The following is a 21,134-nucleotide window of genomic DNA, read 5'->3' as shown; positions in this document are numbered from 1 at the left end:
AACTAGGATCAATTTGTGCTGACTTGTAGTTTCACGATCATAGAAGATTCCGATTAAAAAATTATCCGGTTAACACATTGAACGACTTGAAAAATGAATTCTTCGTTCTATATATATATATACAATTACCTTCGTTCCATTAAAACCTAAACTACAGCGAAGTTTCTGAATCGCTGCTAAATTTTCTCCGCTTTCTAGAACTTCAGTCGCTCTAAAATTACTATCGAATTGTTGCTGCGCGTAGTAACTCGCATGGCGATCTAGTTGAAAGTTGTCATTGCTACGAATGGTTTGGCGACGCTCAACTTGCAGAATCAAAGTTCTAAGGGTGTATTTATCCGTCGCACAGGCGCTCACAGGTTGCTTGTGTTTTCTCGCAAGCTCGTGGTAAACAACAACGGCGACAGGCGAATAAAGTTGGCGGGAAGCTGGGTAAAGTTCGACGCAAGATTGGAGGGAGACCGGCACTGTAAACAGGGGAATACAGGTGTCCCCGTTTCCATAACGTTCGATTTCCGGATTGTTATCAGCCGTGGGAAGTTTTGCGTATGCACGGTCCGCGCCTCGATATATTTCCCGCAAGCCTGTTATGTCAACGCCATGCTACACCACCACCCACTTAGCCGCCTACACTTCAATCTCTACCTGCGTTGTTTAGAGCATACAAAATGAGATATCAGATGTGGGAGAAACGTCTTTGTGCCACGGTACAAAACTGTTCAAACGTTGGAACTAATTGGAAATTTATTCATGAAATTTATACTTAACGTGCCAATCTTACCCATTGATCAAAAATTTTCTGTAATTTCTTGCTTTTCTCTCGAGAGATATATAATGCACGTTTCACGAGTTATAACACGTAACTATCCATCGCAGAAAATATCAGAAATCAGAGAAGAATAAGACAAAAACGACAATAGAATTCCTCAAACAAACCAGTCTAATAAATAAAATCTGAAATATCGAAGGTGTCGCTAATAACCACGAACAATAACACGACGCTAAACTTACAAAGAAGAAATATTAATTTGGAACATATTCGCGCTAAAACTATATTTCTTTAGAGCTCATAAAAATATACATTTGGATAAACATTTGCAGTTTATTTATCAGGGGCTCTAAGAATGATGCCCTGACGATGATTATTATCTAACTCGTGACAGTAAACGAATTTATTGATCGTGTTATTGACAATTGTTCTTGAAAAATTAGTGTCGCTGATTGTATTTCTAATTGCGTCGTTTCTCTAAAAAAAAAACCAACGATATCTATAATTTTTCTTTTTATTCAAGCATCTATTTAGGTTACATTTCTTTGTTTGTATTCACAGAAATATTTCCAAATGTCCACGTGCAATGATGAGCGAGAATTCTAAGATCCAAAGAACGAGAAAGAAAGCCGCTAGGATAAAATCCGAGCAAATTCTCGCGAGCTAAACGTTATTGCGCTTTCAAACGGGTAAAGTATCTGCCTCCATTGGAAACAGATTACCGATGAAAAATTGAAGATGGATAGCCACGAAGTCGTTGAAAGAGGGAGAAAGGCATAGAGCGTTGGTGGTCGTATTCATTTGAACTGGCACGTTGCTATCCGCGACAAAGAGCTTTGAATTTGACGCGCACTTCGCCGTCTATCAGCGACAAAGGACTCCCAGAAGATACCTGGCGCGTCTTATCCGTGAAATTCATCCGACAAAAGTGTGTCAAGCTTGGTCCCTCCCTTCGTCCTTACTCCGACCATTGTGTTTCTACCTTTATTCCACTTAATGTGACGCAGGATAGACGATAAAATGCCCGCGAGTGTTGGAGAATGATAGAACTAAGGAGTCAGCAACCGTTGGATGGAGAAGAAAAAACCGACAGAGAGACGTAAAGGGATTTTTCCAAAAGAAGGTTCTGATGCAATGAAATTTACTATTGTAGATAGATATACACTGCGAGGCTAAAATGCTTTCGCATATAAACAAAGTGACAGAGATTTTTGGATAGGGAACATCAGTCGATACTCACCAGACTAAGAACACGATATGGTACTTCGTCAATGTTCACGTAATCGCAAAAGAAGAACCGGAGAAGTGTAACATTTGTTGCATAAGAATCACTGTAGAACATCTACCAAATGAATGAGCAAAATTTCAGAATGAAAGGCAACAACACAACATTCCAAGTAATCCCAAGATCACCCTAAAATAGGAAAAAAGAAATAAAACGGTTCTTACAGTTTCTAAAAGACAAATCTTCTTCAGCTAATCTAAGAAATTTATTCAATTTTCATCTGAACTTGATATACTGTTCATATCGTTTGGCAAGTCGATTGTTCTTCTCATAATGTCATAGTTTTTACACTTCGGTAAGAACTGTACTTAATGGGAGTTGGTTCATCGGATTTTTCATACATTGTCGCATGCTGAGATTTTATGACTGAAAATAAGACGAAAATCAAGAACAGGAAAATTGCGTCGAAGGCTTTATCTTCGAGGCTATCGTGGCTGAAAGTTTGTCAATTACACGTGTATTTGACAATTCTCGATTATATATTATGCTCTGTAATTTTTAATTCTCAATTAGATAGGAGTGCACAATTGGCAGAAGGTTGCTTTGTACGCGAAAATAAGTCGAAAAAGCAAGATAAAATTTGTTCATTCTTCTCGCAAAATTAAGTGCGAAAATTTGTGGAGTACGCTGCGTCAGGTTAATTCTTAATTAAAAGTATATAAACTCACAAGGTGTGTCATCTACGCCTGCTGGTTGTACTCGTTAAGCGGTAGCTGGTAGAAAAATCAGCGAACGTATGGTCGTGATTGAACATGGATTTCAATCGTGTTAGCAGAAAATGTTCCTGGAAACTTTAATGAGTTGGGAATCGTGTTTGCTGCGAATATGAATATAATGACACAGGTAAATTCGAGAAAGAGGTGATTATTACCTGGTGATTCGAGGTGTAAATGGTTTTATGACGAAGATTGATCCGTTAGGTTATTTACAAAGCTTTTGAGTATTTGACATTTTAGTTAACGTAAAACATGTAAACTGTTTTGCTGATTTAAACTTGACGATTAATTTACATTACATCCTACTAATTATTTTAACTTTGCTTCCTGCTACAACTTATTGTGTAATATAAAATACATTTGTTATTAGACAAATTTTATGAATTATTAAGTTCTCCTCAATAATAAATCTCGGAGTCCCATAGGCAATCAAATGACAATAGTAAAATGATTACTTTATACATATAAGAAAATATAATTAAAATAATTGAAATAATTAAAGGGTATATTTTGATAGGACATAAAAAATTTGTAAATTATTTATTCTTGTAATAATTATGTTCCAGGAAAGACACGTAGTTTTTAAATCAGCTACCACCGATATCTAAATTATTTAATCTCTTACTATCAACAGAAATTCTCTAAAAGACAGTTCCCTTCCTAAGAAGATGAAACTCATCCTCTATATTCATTAATCTCTCCCTCATTTACGGTAATACTTCAAAATACATAAAACACCGAAAAATAAGACTCCGATAATACGACATTATTCTTCATTTGCACGTTGCCATTACGTTAACCGTCGATTACGAATCAGAGAAGAAAAATGGGGGATGATACACGCGTTGGAATTAGAAAACGATATGGAAGACGGGAGGGAGAGAAGGGAGGGAAAAAGTGACGGGAAGAGGGATTCAGCAAACAGATTGGAAAGCCAACAAAGTTATCGAACAACGGTAAAGGGAAGCCTGCCAATGGGAAAGGGGATGAAAGAAGTTTCACGAAAAGAAGTCGAATAATACTATGAATAGAAGAAAACCGGGGCAAAGGCGAAGGAAGGAAAATTACAGAGTGATCTCGAGGAGAGATAAGGAATTATTTGAAAGATACGTAAAAATGAATGCTGAAACGTAAGTGGAGAAAAGTAGTAAAGGGGGCGGATACATCGTAACGAAACGATATTAAAGGCAGCTTGGTTTGAGTGGTGTGGAAAAGAAAAGGAACAACGAAGAAACCAAATAATCGCGGTGGGTGGCGAGGAAAGAGGGAGAAAAAGGAGAAACGAAACAGAGCGGAAGAAGTTTTGAAACGATTAGTACGGAAGAAATCGCAAACGGTGTACGAGATAAATTTCACAAGGAAAAGAATATCGAGAGAAAACTAGAGTAATAAACGTAAAAATACGTTTGCGTTTAGTACTTCGAGTGTTGCTCGTTTCGTTTACAGCTTAGACATTGCAACGAACGTGAACTACTTTGTTCCGATCACGGAATTATAATTTCTACTTCGAATTCTAATTGTGATTGAATGAATTGAATTGTGATTTTCGCAGAAACCTCTGCCATTTTTGTAGTAACAGTTTCTTTTAGATGTAATTAAATATAGCGCATCATTGTGTCATAAATCGTCTGATAATTTACAAATTTCAATTTTAACATATCGCCGATTAATTTTATTAAAATCTTGTAAATACACTGGATGTTAGAGAAAAGTAGGCGATATTTGTATCTCAGATATCAAGACGATGAAGAAAATTCATGCATAAGAATGTCTGAGTTTTATTTTTCAAGCTATAAACAATTCCATTTATAGAAATACAACGAATAATTTACAGTCAACGGTTTCACTTTTTTCTAATATCAGGTACATTTATAAAGAATTCTAAAATAATTCGTCTGTTCACTAATGAATCTGGCATTGAAAAGAGTATATAACATATTCTGCATATACTACTTTTATTTCAAAACTATTTATCATCGAAATGTATCAAAAAATTTTCGCCATATATTGTACATATCCAGTTTTAATTCGTTGCGTTGTATTATATTCAGTATCTCGTATTTTATTTACATTTTAAAACATGACACTGATTTACGAAATGAAGATTTTATTCATCGAACGTTTCCAACACGGCCCGCACGAAAGAGAATAAGCCTGTTAATCTATATAGACTACCTTATTTTATTTATAATTAAATATCTTTATCTGACTGAATATTTTTGAACTTTCAACTCCCCATTAAAATTTTATCGAAATTAAAACGTAATTTTCATTCGGCGTAAGTGTCAATGCTGGCGATTTAATTCTACTGTCAGTATACACACAAAACACTACCCTAAAGTATACTCCCATGTATATAAGTATTTTGATACTTGCCATATTTAAGTGCGTTCTAATTACAAGATAAAGTTGATATTTATTAATCGCTTGTCTTAGAAAAAACTAAATTATGATATGTTTTGAAGATTTTCTTATAGAAATACAATCTATGTATTTATTTCTTATACATTTCAATCTCTTGTTTTGCTATTTCTTAAGTATCCGATAGCTGGTAGCTTTAGTGGCTATACGCTATACACTTTCAAATAGCACCGTACTAATTTATCAATCAATATCAATAGTTAAATCAGGCCTATCATCTCTATTACAAACGTGACTAGACATTATAAAACAGTAATTCGACAAAGAATTATATTTAAATGAAACATCCGGCAACCTATGGACGCGAGTGTACGAAACCACAGCGTGCACTGAATATACATAAATGGAAAATGTAACTCACCAGGAGTTATATTAGGGAACGGTTGTCCAGGCAACGAGGGCGGATGTTCGTCCTCGGGTGACCGTTCGGACGCGTAACCTTGATCCTGCGGTTCCCCGCCAGCCAGTTTGCTCAACTTCAAATCGATGCACTTGCTAAACTGTTGTCGATGCCTGACCAACTCGCAATCAGGCTTATGCACGATCTGCATCAGTAGATCGTTATCTGTGGCGTCAGGGATGCGCGGCTGCGAGGTCGAAGAGTTCGTATCTGACGCCTTTCCGCCGTTTCTACTTTCCTGCTTCCGTTTCGGCAGCGTGCCCACCAAGTCGAGATCCGAATTTCGGTGACATCTGTCCTCCAGGGACGTGTCCCGAGTGTACCTTCTTGTCGAATCTCCAGATACCGTGTCGACGCTACGATTTCTTCTCACGGAGTCGAAATTTCCATGGCGACACCTCACCAAGTCAAGGTCACTCTGCTGGTACCTGCAACAATTATAGGATTCTTGAATTTTTTAAATGACACAGATACTTCCTTGACGATCGGTTCTGTCGTGCTTTTCTCCCTTTACTTTGTTCGGTTTATTCTTAGTTTTCCATCGATTTAATTTTTAGCTTTTCCGAATAAGATGGAACATTCGTTAGATTAGTATAATAAATGAATTTTACCTAACGAATATAAAATAGGTGCTAAACTTTGCATAGATTGTATATAGTTTTGCAAGGTCGGATATTTGTTATAGGATTAGTATAATAGAAAATTGATTTTTCAGAATGAGTAATTCGTACAGTATCGTGGTGTCAATTGAGCGAAAAATTCTCGAAAAACGAAAAATGAAGTAGTGTTTCGTATTTCGTATGTTTCTAACGAGCTCTCTGAAGATCCTCTTGTATTTAACGTTCATGTTTAATAAGGAAGTAATTTAAATATGATGGGATAAAATTTCATTAAAAGATTTATTATCTAAGTTTCATGTCGTTCCATGAAATTTTCGAAAAATCGGTCAGTTTTTACGGAAATGCTAGGAAGTAGATACCTTGCCATTTGCATTCGTTTATACACGTTGTTGCAATATTCGTCTAGTTGCACAGTTATTATGCAAATTGCGTAAATGCTGCAATTTTGACATTACGGGTCTGCGATACCACTTTTACGTAATATCTGCCATTTTAATATGATTTTAGTTGCAATGAAAAATGGAACCAAAATGTGTTTCTTTAATTTTAGGATTTTAAATAGTATCGTTACATTTATTCAACATTCCTACATACATTTCTTCCTCTAATTAACTCTACACGCAACTGTAATATACTAGAACTAGCGTAACCGCAAATATTACTTTTGATACGTCATACAATACACTAATAAGAAACCCTAATTGCTCCTTTTCAACAACTATAGTAAAACCTAGTCATATATTTTTAAATTCGCTAAAGTACTCTACGAGACAGGTGCTGTAGCGTATGCAACAAATTTCAGCTCGTTTCAACTGCAATTTTAACGAAACATAATATTTCGTTTTCAATATTCTTCGATAATCGGCATAGATATTTTGCTCTAAATTTGATCTATATGCGTATACCATTACTGCTAAGGAAATCGTGTGCAAAAGTGAGTGATGGCATACCTCCAAGGATCATTTTCATCGAGAGAGTCTTGCGATCGATGTTTCACGAGATCCAGAGTTCCAGTTGGTCCACCGTCTGAAAAATGTACGCCCAACGATCGTTTCTTGTGTGGTAGAGTTCCACCAAGATTCCCGGTGATAGTATCCGTCATTACGTTATTATTTTCCTTTGGATCGTCGTCCAGCACGTCCTTGTCATCTAGATGATTGGGCAACGAGCCACAGAATTTATATCTGCAAAGAAGCCGTTACTTGTTCTGAATGTCTCGCGAAAAAGGCATAAGATGGCTCAAATGTCAATCTAAATTTTCATGAAATAAAATACGCCAATTTAATAATTTAACATTAATTTAAAATAAGACTCGTATGATAACAAAGACGATGAAATAACGAAATTGGAATTTTATTAACATTTTCATGCAAAAGTAATAATGCGTATATCGTGAGGCATACAAGAAGTAGGAAGATCTTCGTTATTTTATTTTTAAATTATCATTATCAAAAGTTACCTTGTGTTTTATTCGAAAATTGTATGCTGCGGTTAGCAATTAGGAATGTTGGTAATTCAGAGAATTAAAAATGAAAACAGATAAATGAGATTTCGTATAATCAAATAATTAAAATGAACGAAGATTGCGGTAATTAAAATTTAATTTTTCTACTGTACATGTATGAAATTTGAAATTTAGTTTCCAGGCGCAGATTTTATTTATCAAAATAAATGGAATGATACGAACAAATTTTCCTTCATTTACGCGAATACAGCTATTACTTTAATTATTTTTATTTTATAATTTTTACTTGAAATATCCTGTCATTTTACACAAATATTTATCTCTGTAATATTTATCCCTATAGTATTACATTTTGCATGTAAATGTTATTTCCTCATGGGACAGCCGGATATTAGAGGTATTATATTGAACATATTTTTTAATCTAGATATATTCGGTAATATGCTTTGATAATACTAATAATATATTTTAATATCGTATTATGTTTAAGATATTTTGTCACATATATATCGTGTCCTATATTGCATCATATTACAAATATAGTTCACGTCCTTTACGTGAAACATGAAATAACCAATTATCCAATTCAAACAATGATATTTAACCTGAGACTAAACAAGAAAAGCGTATGTTGCAGGAAAACGCATTGTCGATGTTTGCATAATTCACATAGTTCGGTGTTTGTTCACTTTCCTGAGTTAGATGGTACGTGTACATACGAGATTCGTTTTAACATACAGTGGGAATAGCGGAGACTCGATTCGGCGACAAAGCTATACTTTTTTCTTTTCCATAAGAAAACATCTACTACAAAATGTTAACGTCCAATAGAGCAATTCCCAATTGGCTAAAAATATTCATCACTTTTTTGTATTTCTAATTTAATTACAATGGGTATAGCAGTTTAAAATGACTGATTTTAATAATAACATTACAATATTTTTATTTCATATTAATCAATCGATTAATTCTAATGTGAATTTCAGATAAAGGAAGCTACGGAAAATCTTTAATATTTTTTTACAGAATTTTTCGCAGAACAATAAAAGTTCGAATATTTATGAAAGAGAATGAAATGTTTCATTGTTATTCATTGTTCTACGTTAATTAAATTTTGTCAATTTTATGAAAATTTCATCCGATTACGACACAAAGTCGTATCCATTCATGCATAAAGACATTGCCACTTTGAAGTTAATTTTAAACTTTATCAACGCGCAAAATACTGACGATCATAACGTCGTTATTTTTTATCCTTCATAAGTATTAAATTTCAATTTCCATTTGTCTGTAAAACAGAGTAACTCATAAACATACCGACAAATGTCACGCGATAAATTTCTGACATTATCGCCACCCTATTTATATTAACAGTTCATAATCTTGACAAGTGACATATAAAGCATGTGGCTGTCACATGCTATCAGATATAGTCGTAGCACGGGTGTGTCATATTTGCATTAATGCAAAACGATCATTTTTGAAAATAGAGTAGAACCATCGTTGTTCGAATTAATTAAAATGAAGATCAAAGATACGCAAGGAATCGTTTCTTCTCTAGTGGTATAATCAATAAGTGGTAATATCAATAAGATTATTGATTGCCTATGCACTTCGTTGTAATTGTCAAATAGCGCTAATCTTTAGTATGTTAATATTAAAACAGTAGCTAACAATGACGAAGAATAAGTTGTAATATAATTGTGATGTACTACACCTGCATATAACATTTTTCCTAAACTATTATTTTTACAATCTGTCATAATATTCCTTCTATTCTAAGTAAAACTTGTCCATCATCGAAGAATTAACCCTTAAAATTTAACGGTATTAAATATTCACCATTACTTAACTAATTAACTAATAGTGTAATAGATAAGAATAACAAAGAAGGTGCAATATAATTGTTATACAGGGTGATTGGTAACTGGTGGTACAAGCGGAAAGGGGGTGATACTACGCGAAAAAAGAAGTCGAAAATATAGAATAAAATTTTTTTTTTAATTTTTTTTTAATTTTTCCATCGAAACAGCGATCTACAGTGAGATCCGTTATAACGAGACGTGATAAAATGTAGGCGTACCGAGCGAAAATTCAAAGTCGATTTTCTCGAAAACAAAGCCTCGAACGAAAAATTTTTATTCTATATTTTTGACTTCTTTTTTCGCGTAGAATCACCCCTTTCCGCTTGTACCACCAGTTACCAACCACCCTGTATATTACACTTGTATTTAACATTGTTTCTTTGAAACTGTTTTTATCATCTGTCACAATATTCTTTCTATTCTGACCGAAATTACGATTAACCCCCCTATATTATTATAACGGTGCAGTCGTAGAAAAGAATTTTCATAAAGGGACAAATTGCGAATCTCAGTTTCGTTTCACGTCATGATTGTGTCTACATGTTACGCAGCTTGTCAGACACGATGAGCGGTTTCACGACAAACTACGTGTTATAAGCTTTCGCGCCGTTTGCACGTGACACCATTTCCAATATTACAATATATCCGTTGTAAAGCGTACGCGAGGACGTTCAGACCTTGGGAATTTTCAAGAACAAATTATACAGTTTAAAACTGCGTAGACATTTCTAATCGACCATAATTTTACTTGGCGTTATGACGTGCCCGTGACAAGTTTCTCTAACATTCCAATGTCGTGTTCATTATTCGCTATGGCTATTTAAACTCGTAGCTGTTTCGTTGATCTTTCAGGTCAATGAGAAGATTTGTATTCTGGAATCTGATTGCTGTCGGTTCTTGTAATTCAATTAAAGAATTTGTAAGTTACGTTTCGAAAGTATTGGGCACTGAGTAACAGATATCGGATAAATCGGAATAGGATGAATAAATTAGAATCGATTAGAAAGGAAATTGGTATGGTTTACAGATCTAGAGATTAATCTTTGCTAACAAACGATTTTTGAATGTTCAGTAACAGAGAAAGCGAAGTAATCCTTTAATAATATAACATATATTGTACTTTATATTTTACATTAACATTTCCTATTAATCTTAAAATCAACACGTAGCATAGTCATTTTCATAAATGGGATCCATTTGTACTCGTATTTTCTTTATTTAAAATATCCTATACAATACGGTTCTGTTCCTACAGGTTCCTTTCACTTCAATAGTTCTCTCACATAAAGGAATCGTCAAGAAGAAAAGTACTTTCATACGTCGTTCGATATTGTTGCATCGTGAGCATGTTGAACAACAGCACTTACGCAAATGAGATCAAGATTCGTGCACCTTTTAACCCGTGTCTCTCTGCTTTTTACCCTGTTCATCCCTGTTTCCTCGCAGCTCGCATCCGTTTTCGTGCAAACGAGGATTTAATGGAAACCGCCCCAGTTCCGCGACTGACCGACCTTAAAGGGACTTTAAATTATCTCGCGACTAACCTGTTATGCCACATTATACTCCATGGTTGTTGGTTGTTCAAGCAAGGCTGAGCACTACCTCGTAACGAGGAATCCACGACAGCATCGCGCTTAATTCCGTTTATGAGTAGTGTTTCCCTTGATTCAACCTTGATTTATTACTATTTACTATCCTCTTCTGTAGCTAATTTGGATGACTCCGGGCATTTTCATTTCTATTTCTTAAGCCGAGGTGAAAAGCATTTTTCAGAAGTTTCTCAGATGAGATCTGAATGGATTTTTTAATTTGTCGAATAATTTTGGAATATTTTGTATTATCTTTTTAATTTGTATAAAGCGTAGGGAAATATTTGCCTACATATTAAAAATGCTTTAGAAAATATTTTATCGGCTCGTATTATTTCACTGGTTTTATTCCTTGAACGCTTATATTTTTATTTTTTATTCACAGCGGGAAAATATTTGTCTATAGATTAAAAATGCTTTAGGAAATATTTTATCAGTATCTGATATTTTCCTAGTCTCACTTGTGATATTTCGCGAATATGTTTTGTTGTTCTTTAGTTTTCATAGACGAGAGAAGGAAATATTTATTTATAAATGAAAGACGTTTCAAATTTGCAATGATATCAAAGATCTTTAAAGGGTAACGTACTTTTTACATCTTTAGAAGCATTTAATTTGTAACTGATTCTGCTGAAAAATTATTTACCAGCTACATGAAAATGCTGCAAGATTTGAATACAAAGCAAATTATGCGAAGATGATTCAGTGTTGACGTGTAGCCATTAATTTCATCTTCATTAATATCGAATAGTTCATGTTTAGTAATCGACATGCAATTAATTTTGTAATTTTCATGCAGAGCAGTGAGATAATTACAAGCGCAAAATGAATATATTAATCTGTTATCGCTATTTCGCTTCACAAAATCACGATTTACACGATCACGATCCATATAATTGAAAATTATCGCTTAAGTGTTTCTCCGCTCTATAATCAGAATTGAAATTCACGCCTCGATACGATATTGCAAATAATTTCTTTTACAAGTGAAAATATTTTTATCGAACTAGTTACAAATTATACAAAACTGCCACAATTAAAAAGAACAACAGTCGAAAAATTCATAAACTTTATTCAACCAATCGTCCATATATGAACAAGACACTCTCTTTGTATAGGTGTGCCGTTTTTTTTGCTCTGTTGTATTTTCTAAAATGGAAATAACTGTTTTTATAACAGCTTCTGTCAAATAGATTCGTAGAAATTTCTCATAAATTCACGTTGAAATCCACGTGATTCTACGAAATCAATATTATTTTAGTAATTACATAGATAGTTTGTTTAAATAAAATATCCTCTCTCTACAAGTTCCCCTTCGAGTTTCTGTATTTTTTGTCACACGTCGACAAACGAAATGGTTTCTTTTGAAACAAATTTGTCACGTTATCTAATTATCAATGTTTAGCAAGGTTCACTGGGGTTGAAAGTAACTGGGGTTAACTGGTGCTTGCCATATGATGAAGAATTGAAATTAAAAGACACACATCAATATTCTAGAACGAGGTCACAATACAAAAAATCAAGATGGAATATACAAGATTAACCCACGCATAGCAGTTGGAAAAAGGTCGTCCCATTATGTGATACGTCTAACAGAAAAATTACCGTAATACTTTATCCTATATCGCGACAAATTCTTTGCTGTTGAATTATACGTTACTACTAGTTCCACCTTTGCACAAGATAACGTAAATATGTCTTATCAAACATTGCAACTGTCAATGCTTTTAAAAGAGATGGATCGAGCCAAAAAAATTATAAAATTCAATCTAGGATTTCAACTGAGCCCAGTCAATGGTCAATTATAGTGGTTTCTGAAATTGTAAACGTCAATCTGTTATGCTTTTATTTTTTATTCACGGTCTATAGATTAAACCTGTTTTAAGAAATATTTTATCAATATCTGATATTTTGCTAGTCTCACTTGTGATATTTAATGAATATGTTTTCTCTGTCCTTTAGTTTTCATGGACGAGAGAAGATCAGTAAAAAGTCAATAAAAAAGACTATTCTACAAGTCGTATTCTAATCTTTTTCAATATTTCTAAAGTGATAGCAGATGAATACCATTTTTTGTTAAATTTATCTATTATCAAATAAAGTTGTTTTTCTCTATCGTTACACTATTGATTCAAACTTCGAGAAAGTTATCCATAGGTTTCTATCATTTTTTTAAATGAAGCGCAACAGAAAGCGCTTCGAACTGGTTTCCTTCTACCGGTTACTCTAGAATCGAAGGCAGTAAATTCCGTACCTGTTAAACTGCGAACTACATTATTCGAAAAGAGTTTACAACTGTAGGCGGAAGCGCGTTGTAATTAAATTCATCCAGAAGATGAGGCAGTAAAGATAGTTGAGCAAAACGAATGCCTCGGTAGTTTCGCACGAGTGAAATCCCCTTTTGTCCTGCCTACAAAATTCTTCCACGCAATAAAAACTAACTACGTTAACCTGGCATATTCAGTTATGTCGGATGATCAAGTGATAATACGAAGCGTACGAAGAACGCGGCGTAACGGGAATGTACATGAAGAAATTTGTCAAAAGGACCAAGTTAATTCGGAAATACGTTTTCGAGAATACCAGGGTAAAATATCTCAGATACAAGCGTTTGAAACGTTTAATTAGTGTAGGTAATAAATACAATTGCGAGTAAAGTAGACCGGGATCGAAAGTAATCGTTTAACTTTGGAATACGATTTCGCTAAGACTGTTAGAATGAAAAGAAAGGTAATTGGTAATTATATCCGGAGCATATATATTTATTTGACGTTATTGAACTCACAACGATATAACAAACCGAGTCTTTCAAATAAATGCAGTCGGTGATTAATGCATAAATGTTTTATTCTCGTTATTTTTAATTTTAACGTGAAAAATAATATAATAAACTGCTGAATAAATTGAAGCTGATTTTTATACCGTTGCTAGAATATAATTCCTGTTATTAAATTAACGAAGAAAATAATAATTTGAAGCTTTCCGTGCAAAATAGTGTACAAGCAAAGACAACTGTCGGATCTTTTTATGATTAAACAAAAAAATAAAATCACGTTGAGAAACGACATTGTATTATGCAACGATTTAATAGAACCGTTCCGGATTTTCAAAGTGGACAAAGAAGATATTCGGTAAGTACATTTCATTAGTTTTCATCGATCACGTTCTTCTCGTGCTAACACGATCGAGACAGAATCGACGAGCATGTTAAACCCATGTTGTATGACTGAACGTAAGGCAAACATTGACTGAATATTAATTAGAATTGGCATGTTTGGGCAATAGTGTATCAATAGTCCATTTAAGCTCGATAACGCGGCTTGGGAATATCTTGCGAAAGAATCGATCGCGAACCGATCTCCTCTCCTTCTATATCCTCCAATCGTTCAGACCTTTTGTATCCACCGACTTTATCGTTAAATTAAATTCTGTTTGTTCTTGGCACGGTAAGAAGAACTCGACCGAATTAGAAACACGAAAAATCACTTACTCTCTCGTCGAGCGTTTCTTTCTCCGTTTTAGAGTGCACGAAAATTTCTATGTACGTACATTCCGAGATTTTTGTTCGATTAAATTCCCGAAGATGATCGTTGTTAATGTTATTTCGATTAATTTTATAATTCTTTCGAAAGTCGCTCGGTTGACTGGTTGAAAATTATACAGAAGTTTCCTTTATCAATTCGTCTGTAGCTTCTTCGTCGATTATCTTCTTTGCGCTTTTGTTTAATTTAACTGCGTTTGTTAGTATTGATTAAAATAAACATATTTATTAGATATTTTACGAAAAGTAGATTGTTATATTAAGGAAAATATATGTTGCTCCGTAGTTAAAAAGTTGTTTACGAGTAATAGGATTAGAATTTTATTCTTATTCAGCGTAAAACATTATTTCAACGATATATCTAATGACATAAATAATTTATATCTTTTTGTGCATTTAAATATTGAAACGACGTAAATAAATATTTGATGCGAGCTGAAGTTCAAACGAGGAATTCAATCAAAATTCCATGGATTTGTTGTTTTATTATAAAGCAGAAAAATTTTTCATGGAACTTGGTGAAATATTCTCCGCTACATTGTTTGCAAATTACAACGTTAATTTGTTGTAATATATTAAATTACAAGCCGTTAAGATCCTCTAGATTATACGAAAGCGTTTAAAGTAGTAATTGCCAATCGTTAAAAAAGTTGGTCTAAAACTCTCAAGAAATAAATACTTTAAAGCACAAGCTCAATTAGCACTGAATTACTACTTAGTTACGACAATTGATACAGTAACCTTAATTATCCTGTTCGATCGCTATCATCCAACCATTTTTAAATTATCAGGAAACCTATTTCAAACGACAATTATTTTAAAGATATACAAACTTTCGCAATGGAGAAGAAAAAGGCTGAATGTTTTAAATCGAAATATTTTCTAACGAGATAAGTTACACTGTCGCCAGTTTTAAGAATTTTTTGGTATTAAACAGAGAGTTCTTTTCAGCTGTTCAGAAAATTAATGTATTATTTGAAATAATGTTTATCTTACGGAAGAAAGAGTTTTCATAGTGAAACAGTGGAGTATAAAAGAGATCAAAATCTTGAAACATTAAGGGAAGAAATGGATGAAGTGAATAGCAATTTTATGCGAAAATTTGAGAATACTGGTTCGGTATTTGACTGTTGGGAAAAGCATGTCTGACGTCAAAGCAGTGCGCACATAGTTCAATATTGGAAAAACTAAGCAAACAGGCCGAGAAAATTCAAGAGAATTTAATGTATTTAATCTTTTTTCATAAGCAAACTTAATTCTATTTATACTTCCTTGCATGTGAGCTAAATAAACATTAGATCATTTTAAAACATTCAGTTCTTTCTTAACCGCCCTACATAGATTATGTACACACTCGACACTATAAAAAAGACTCACTACTTTTCGATAAAAAGTTTAAATTCCATTAACGTAAATATAACCAGGAAAATTCAGTACACAGAATTTTGAAGTAGAACGCGTTGTACGATCAAACAGAGGATTAGTTTACAAACAAAAGTACGTTCAATATCTACAATAAATATCCCAGGACATCGACCGAATATACCGACCGTCCTTAAAAGTTTTGAAAGCTTCATTCAGGTTTTTTAACAAAAATAAAACAACAACAAGCCCATACAACAGGAGACTCTATTAATAATTAATATTAACGAAAATAATAAAACCATTACCGATTACTCCGATTACTCAACACCAAATCCAAAAATTACAAAATATCATGCTCACCTCTCTCTCTGTGCGCTCGAACACGGCATTAGTATCTTGCCCATACTGTTCAATTTCCCTTTGGGATCGCACAAATTTCCCGATGACTGCGTTCTACGGCCGGTGAGGCCCTTTCCATTGTGCCGACTCAAATTCGACCCCATGTTGGGACTGTCGTTCTCGATCTGTGCCTGTGTCGTCCCCTCGGCAGCGTTCACGGCATTTCCGGGCGTGTTCTCCTTGTTCGGCCAGTCGAGGTACTCGTCGATGTCCTTGGCATTGACCTTGCAGGATAACGCCGGTGTAGCGGGCGCCGGCCGTGTACGTTTGCTGCCCGGCTGCAGTTGAGGACGACAGCCTTTACGACGGTTGTTGGGCGATTCGCCGCTCAACGAAAGCCTCTGCACTTTCCAACTGTCCTGACCTCCGCTCGCCGGAGGCACGGTTACGACTTCCTCGCCTGCAACAATCATGCCATTCCGTTTTACGCGCTGCTCAGTGACGTTCAGGGTTCATAGATATCGGCGCTGAGACGCTGAATGCTTGCGAACAACCGTTACAGGCTTTTCTTTCTTACGGTTCTTGCGGTGATTTGGATTGAGTGTTTAGGAGGGAATTGAGTGGATGGTGAATTAAGAAGCAAATTGTCGGGGAGAAATTGAAAGGCGGAGGATAGGATGCGATTCAATGGGGAGAAACGTGTGGAATGTTCAAAACAGAATATTTGGTGAGTGATAAGATATATCGTGAATAATTCGTTATGCTTAGCGAATGACTCGTTATAGTACTTAATGTGCAATTTGTTGTAATCAGAGTGCGGAATTTTATGCATTTAGCTATGAGGAATTTAGGAATGCGAAAATACGCGGAATGCAGGTAATACGTAAAAATATATAAAACTATATTTCTTATAAACTTAGCTATGAATCCCATAGAGCTTAAGGGACATGCAGGAATCCGTAAAAACACATTCCACTTCTTTTCCACATCCCCTTAGGGGATGAATGTCGAAAAATCTTATCTTAGTGGCTGCTTACGTCATGGGAGCAATATGCAGCTAGAATTTCATGTTCCCTGGTTCACGAGATTAGACTGTTCGTTGTTGAATCGAAGTCAGGTCATTCGTTTTTATATATGTAAATAGTAAATGTAAATATTGATATCCGGAGTACAGTTACACGTTATAGTATTTGGTAAGTATAACAGCTCCCTAACGAATATATCTTATTGTTTTAGTTTTGTTCGCAAAAAATTGGCAAACATGTATATCCGCAGTTTAGTTACAATATCCAGCGAGTAATTCGCTATAATATTTAGAGAATGATTGATTATAATATTTAGCTGATGAAGCAGATTTTCGCTTAAATCTCAGTTCTTCAGCTGTGTGTGTTTAAAATATGCGAATTTACACAAACATTCGCGGTATAATTTTGCGATTTGCAGGTCGAGTAGCTTTGGATTACGTGGGAAAAGAAATTTGGCAAAAGGTAATTCTCTATAATAACTGACAATGAGTTTCAAGTGTTAGAGGAATGAAGGACCGAGAGTACTTGAAATTAAAATGCTTGAGCTTTTTGTCTGAATGTGATTGAATGTCTTTTGGTAATGTCTATATAATTTGTCTGAAACGAGTAGAAGATTGAGATAGAGTAAGAGACAGAGAGAGAGAGAATATAAAATAAAGAAAGAAGGAATGTATAAGCGTAAGGTATGTAGTGTGTGGAAGATATACACATATAGCTGAATGGAATTGAGAGTGAGAGTTATTCTGCGTCATAGAGTGTATTGAACTTTACACTCAAATATTGTACGCTTAAGCTGTATATATATATGTACTTCTTATTTTTAATACGTTTATTTATTAAAAGTCTTAAAAGATGTTTTTGTATTTTATATTTACTTTGCCTAATTAGGAAGGTGTCTACGTATCAAATATTCAGGAGCAAAAAAATTTCCCATTTTTAATGCCATAATTACAAACAAACAAAAAAAAAAGCAAGAAACTCTTGAACAATTATTTAGGATGATCATATAAACATACGCGATTACATTTATTAGTAATTAATAACAATACGACAATAACACTGTCGTAATGACTGGCAAGTAAAAATGTTATGTGTTTTAAATTATAGATAGTAAACAAAATCATTTGGAAATTATTTACAAAGTGGAAAATATCGCTCCTTATCTTAAATATTGTATTCAGTCCATAGCTACAGACGATTTAAAGCTGGGAAGCTATTTAGCACTAATTTACGAGATGCATTCCGAGAATACTCCATGTCAGTAACAGTGCACTGATTGTTCGTTCCTCACAATCTGTTTCGTCGGTATCAAACTCCTTTGGCGCTTTGAATGGGCCTGGATCATAGCCAGCATTTCGATAGGGTCATCGGAATATGTTGACGGCTTAATTCGTATTAAAATTGTTTCTTACTATATTATTTCTGCGGTCGTTTTGGACACATGAATTTAAATTCAAGATGCAATTCATTTTATTATTATACACCAGTATCGTCATTACGAGAATCCCATTTCATTTATTGTGAATATCGTTAATTTTATTTATAGGATTTTTACGTTATTCACGTTTCTCCTAGACTTTATCAGATACTTTTTCAATTGCATAAATCAAAGTCTACGATAAATTCAGTCGAACGAATTTAAGTAAAACAAATATTTTTGTATCGTATTTTAGAAGAGAATTTTATAATAGTTTTTTAACATAATTACGATCGAAGAAGCACAATTTAAAAGCATCGTTCTTTCTCGCATTTAAGAATCCTTATTAATGAAGATAGATAATACCCTCTAATTAATGAAAGAAATACATATAACATGTTTCATTTAATTATTGATTCATTTCAAAAAGTTAGCACTTGAAATATATTATTCAACGTAAAGAAGCGCCATATCGAGATAAATTAATTATTCAACTCTCTTTAATGACGCCATTCTCATTTGGAAGAGCTCACGTGAAAGTAAACGTTTTAACGAGATACGCCAGTAGGCGTAGTAGATTTTTCATTTTCGTCCAAAAAGGCGAGAGGATCGTTATGAAAAATGAGGGACGGAAGCATATGGACTGAAAAGTGTGAAGGATAATAGGATTATTTAAAAGAAAATCTGGAATTATAAAAAGGCATATATTCATCCAGGATTAGAATTTTAATTATTTCGTTTGTAGAATCTGTGCATCGTTTTAAGAACAATTTTGGCAAGACCAGCTATTCGAACCGACTATTCGATATTAATATCTTGACATAAAGTGAAATTACTTTCTGTGTTATCTGTGAAATATTTTAAAGTTAAAACACTCATTATCTCAAGATATAATCCTTTTCCTCTAACTTTCGTTTCGAATCTACGTATCATATCTGTGGCTCTGATTATTACGTTGCCCTAAATACGATTAACGACAAAAAGAACGTCACAACAGCAGATTCTGAAATTACTTTTCACGAACTGTCTTTCAATTATGATCAATTATTTCCATTTACTATTTTTCGAATATTAATTTCAAACGGAATTTGTCCACGTCTAGTCACACGAATCACCTTAATTATCATTCGATTGAATTAAGTTGTACTATTCAATATTAAAGAAAGAAAACGATTTATCATTCAAACTTCTTCTCTTTAATTTATCTCTATATTAGGAATAAAATTTATCCAAAGCTTATCATTCAGATCAACGTACATACCTTATCTATCGTTCGATCGAATTAAATTGCCCTCCCTACGATTCACGAGAGAGAACAACGCAACAGAGTATTTTCAACATATCAGAAAATAATAGGATTCCTTGTTCCGTACGATCGTTTAAGGGCGCTAACACGCAGCGCGGCGTTCAAAGCGCATACCTTTAACGCTGCGTTTATCGAGCTCGATTCATAGGCGTTGCACGATATTGCGGCGAGATACTAATATCCATGGCGCACGAACCTCGTTGCATAACTGTATTATTAATGACAGACGTGGAGCGTACGCACGTGCGCACACGCTAAGGCACGCATTCATCGAACGGAGCAGGAATAATTGAAAGCGGTGCCGCGCGCTGCTTGTTGCGTCTGCTGCAGCCAACTTTTAATTCGACGAAAGAATCGGCTGCGTTTCAAGAACCCGTTCCAGTGAATTGCGATAGGCGCGTCTAACTTGCTTTTCAAGTGTCTGATTAATGGCATCGCCGGAGTATACGTCTTTTTAGTGGATATTTAATTCAAACGCTGTCAATTTATTTTAAAGATCGTGGATTTCTAAGTGGAAGAGTTTTTACAAGGAACCGTACATATTTGTAAATTAAATTTGCGAGATCGGTTCGTCGATATTTTTTTCAATAGGAAATTTGAATGTTGTCGATTCATTTTGAACGATTATGGTTTTGTAAATGGTACATTTAGTGTTTTCATGAGGGACTATGAAAATTTGTAATTTAAATTTGTAAGATAAAATTACTGAATTCGGTTCGTTATAATTTTTATAGATAGAATTTTATAGGTGGAAAATTTAGATACTATCAGGCTTCGGGAAAAATATCAGTGGTATTTTAATTAACATTCCATTTACTATATCCATTACTGTGACGTATTTCAGACTTTTCGTAAGTTTTAATATTTCTGTAAAGGATTATATTAATTTACGAATTTATAAGATAAAATTATTAAGTTAATAATGTATCTCAGACTTTTTATTTTATCACAAACACGCGGGTGCTTTAGACCAAAGTAATGATGAGTTTTATTCAAATGGAAACATGATTA

The 21,134-nt window shown here is 34.2% G+C and overlaps 1 protein-coding gene across 2 annotated transcripts in view; it reads right to left on the bottom strand.

The window, feature by feature from the left end:
- The window catches only part of LOC117155921 (uncharacterized), a 227,783-nt gene that overhangs the window by 51,978 nt on the left and 154,671 nt on the right, over nt 1–21,134 (bottom strand). Inside the window, exons 2-4 of one of the 2 annotated variants that reach the window (XM_033332421.2) lie at nt 16,397–16,835; nt 7,162–7,395; nt 5,553–6,019 (exon numbers count right to left, since the gene is read on the bottom strand). In XM_033332421.2, the coding sequence (XP_033188312.2) occupies nt 5,553–6,019; nt 7,162–7,395; nt 16,397–16,835 (1,140 nt within the window). The remainder of the gene's footprint in view (nt 1–5,552; nt 6,020–7,161; nt 7,396–16,396; nt 16,836–21,134) is intronic. The other variant, XM_076620960.1, reaches the window with a different exon arrangement.

The sequence above is a fragment of the Bombus vancouverensis genome, chromosome 8 (genome assembly GCF_051014615.1).
Source record: "Bombus vancouverensis nearcticus chromosome 8, iyBomVanc1_principal, whole genome shotgun sequence".
Lineage (NCBI taxonomy): Eukaryota > Metazoa > Arthropoda > Insecta > Hymenoptera > Apidae > Bombus > Bombus vancouverensis.
Note: the sequence above shows the minus strand (reverse complement) of the source record. Positions and strands in the feature narration are given on the sequence as shown.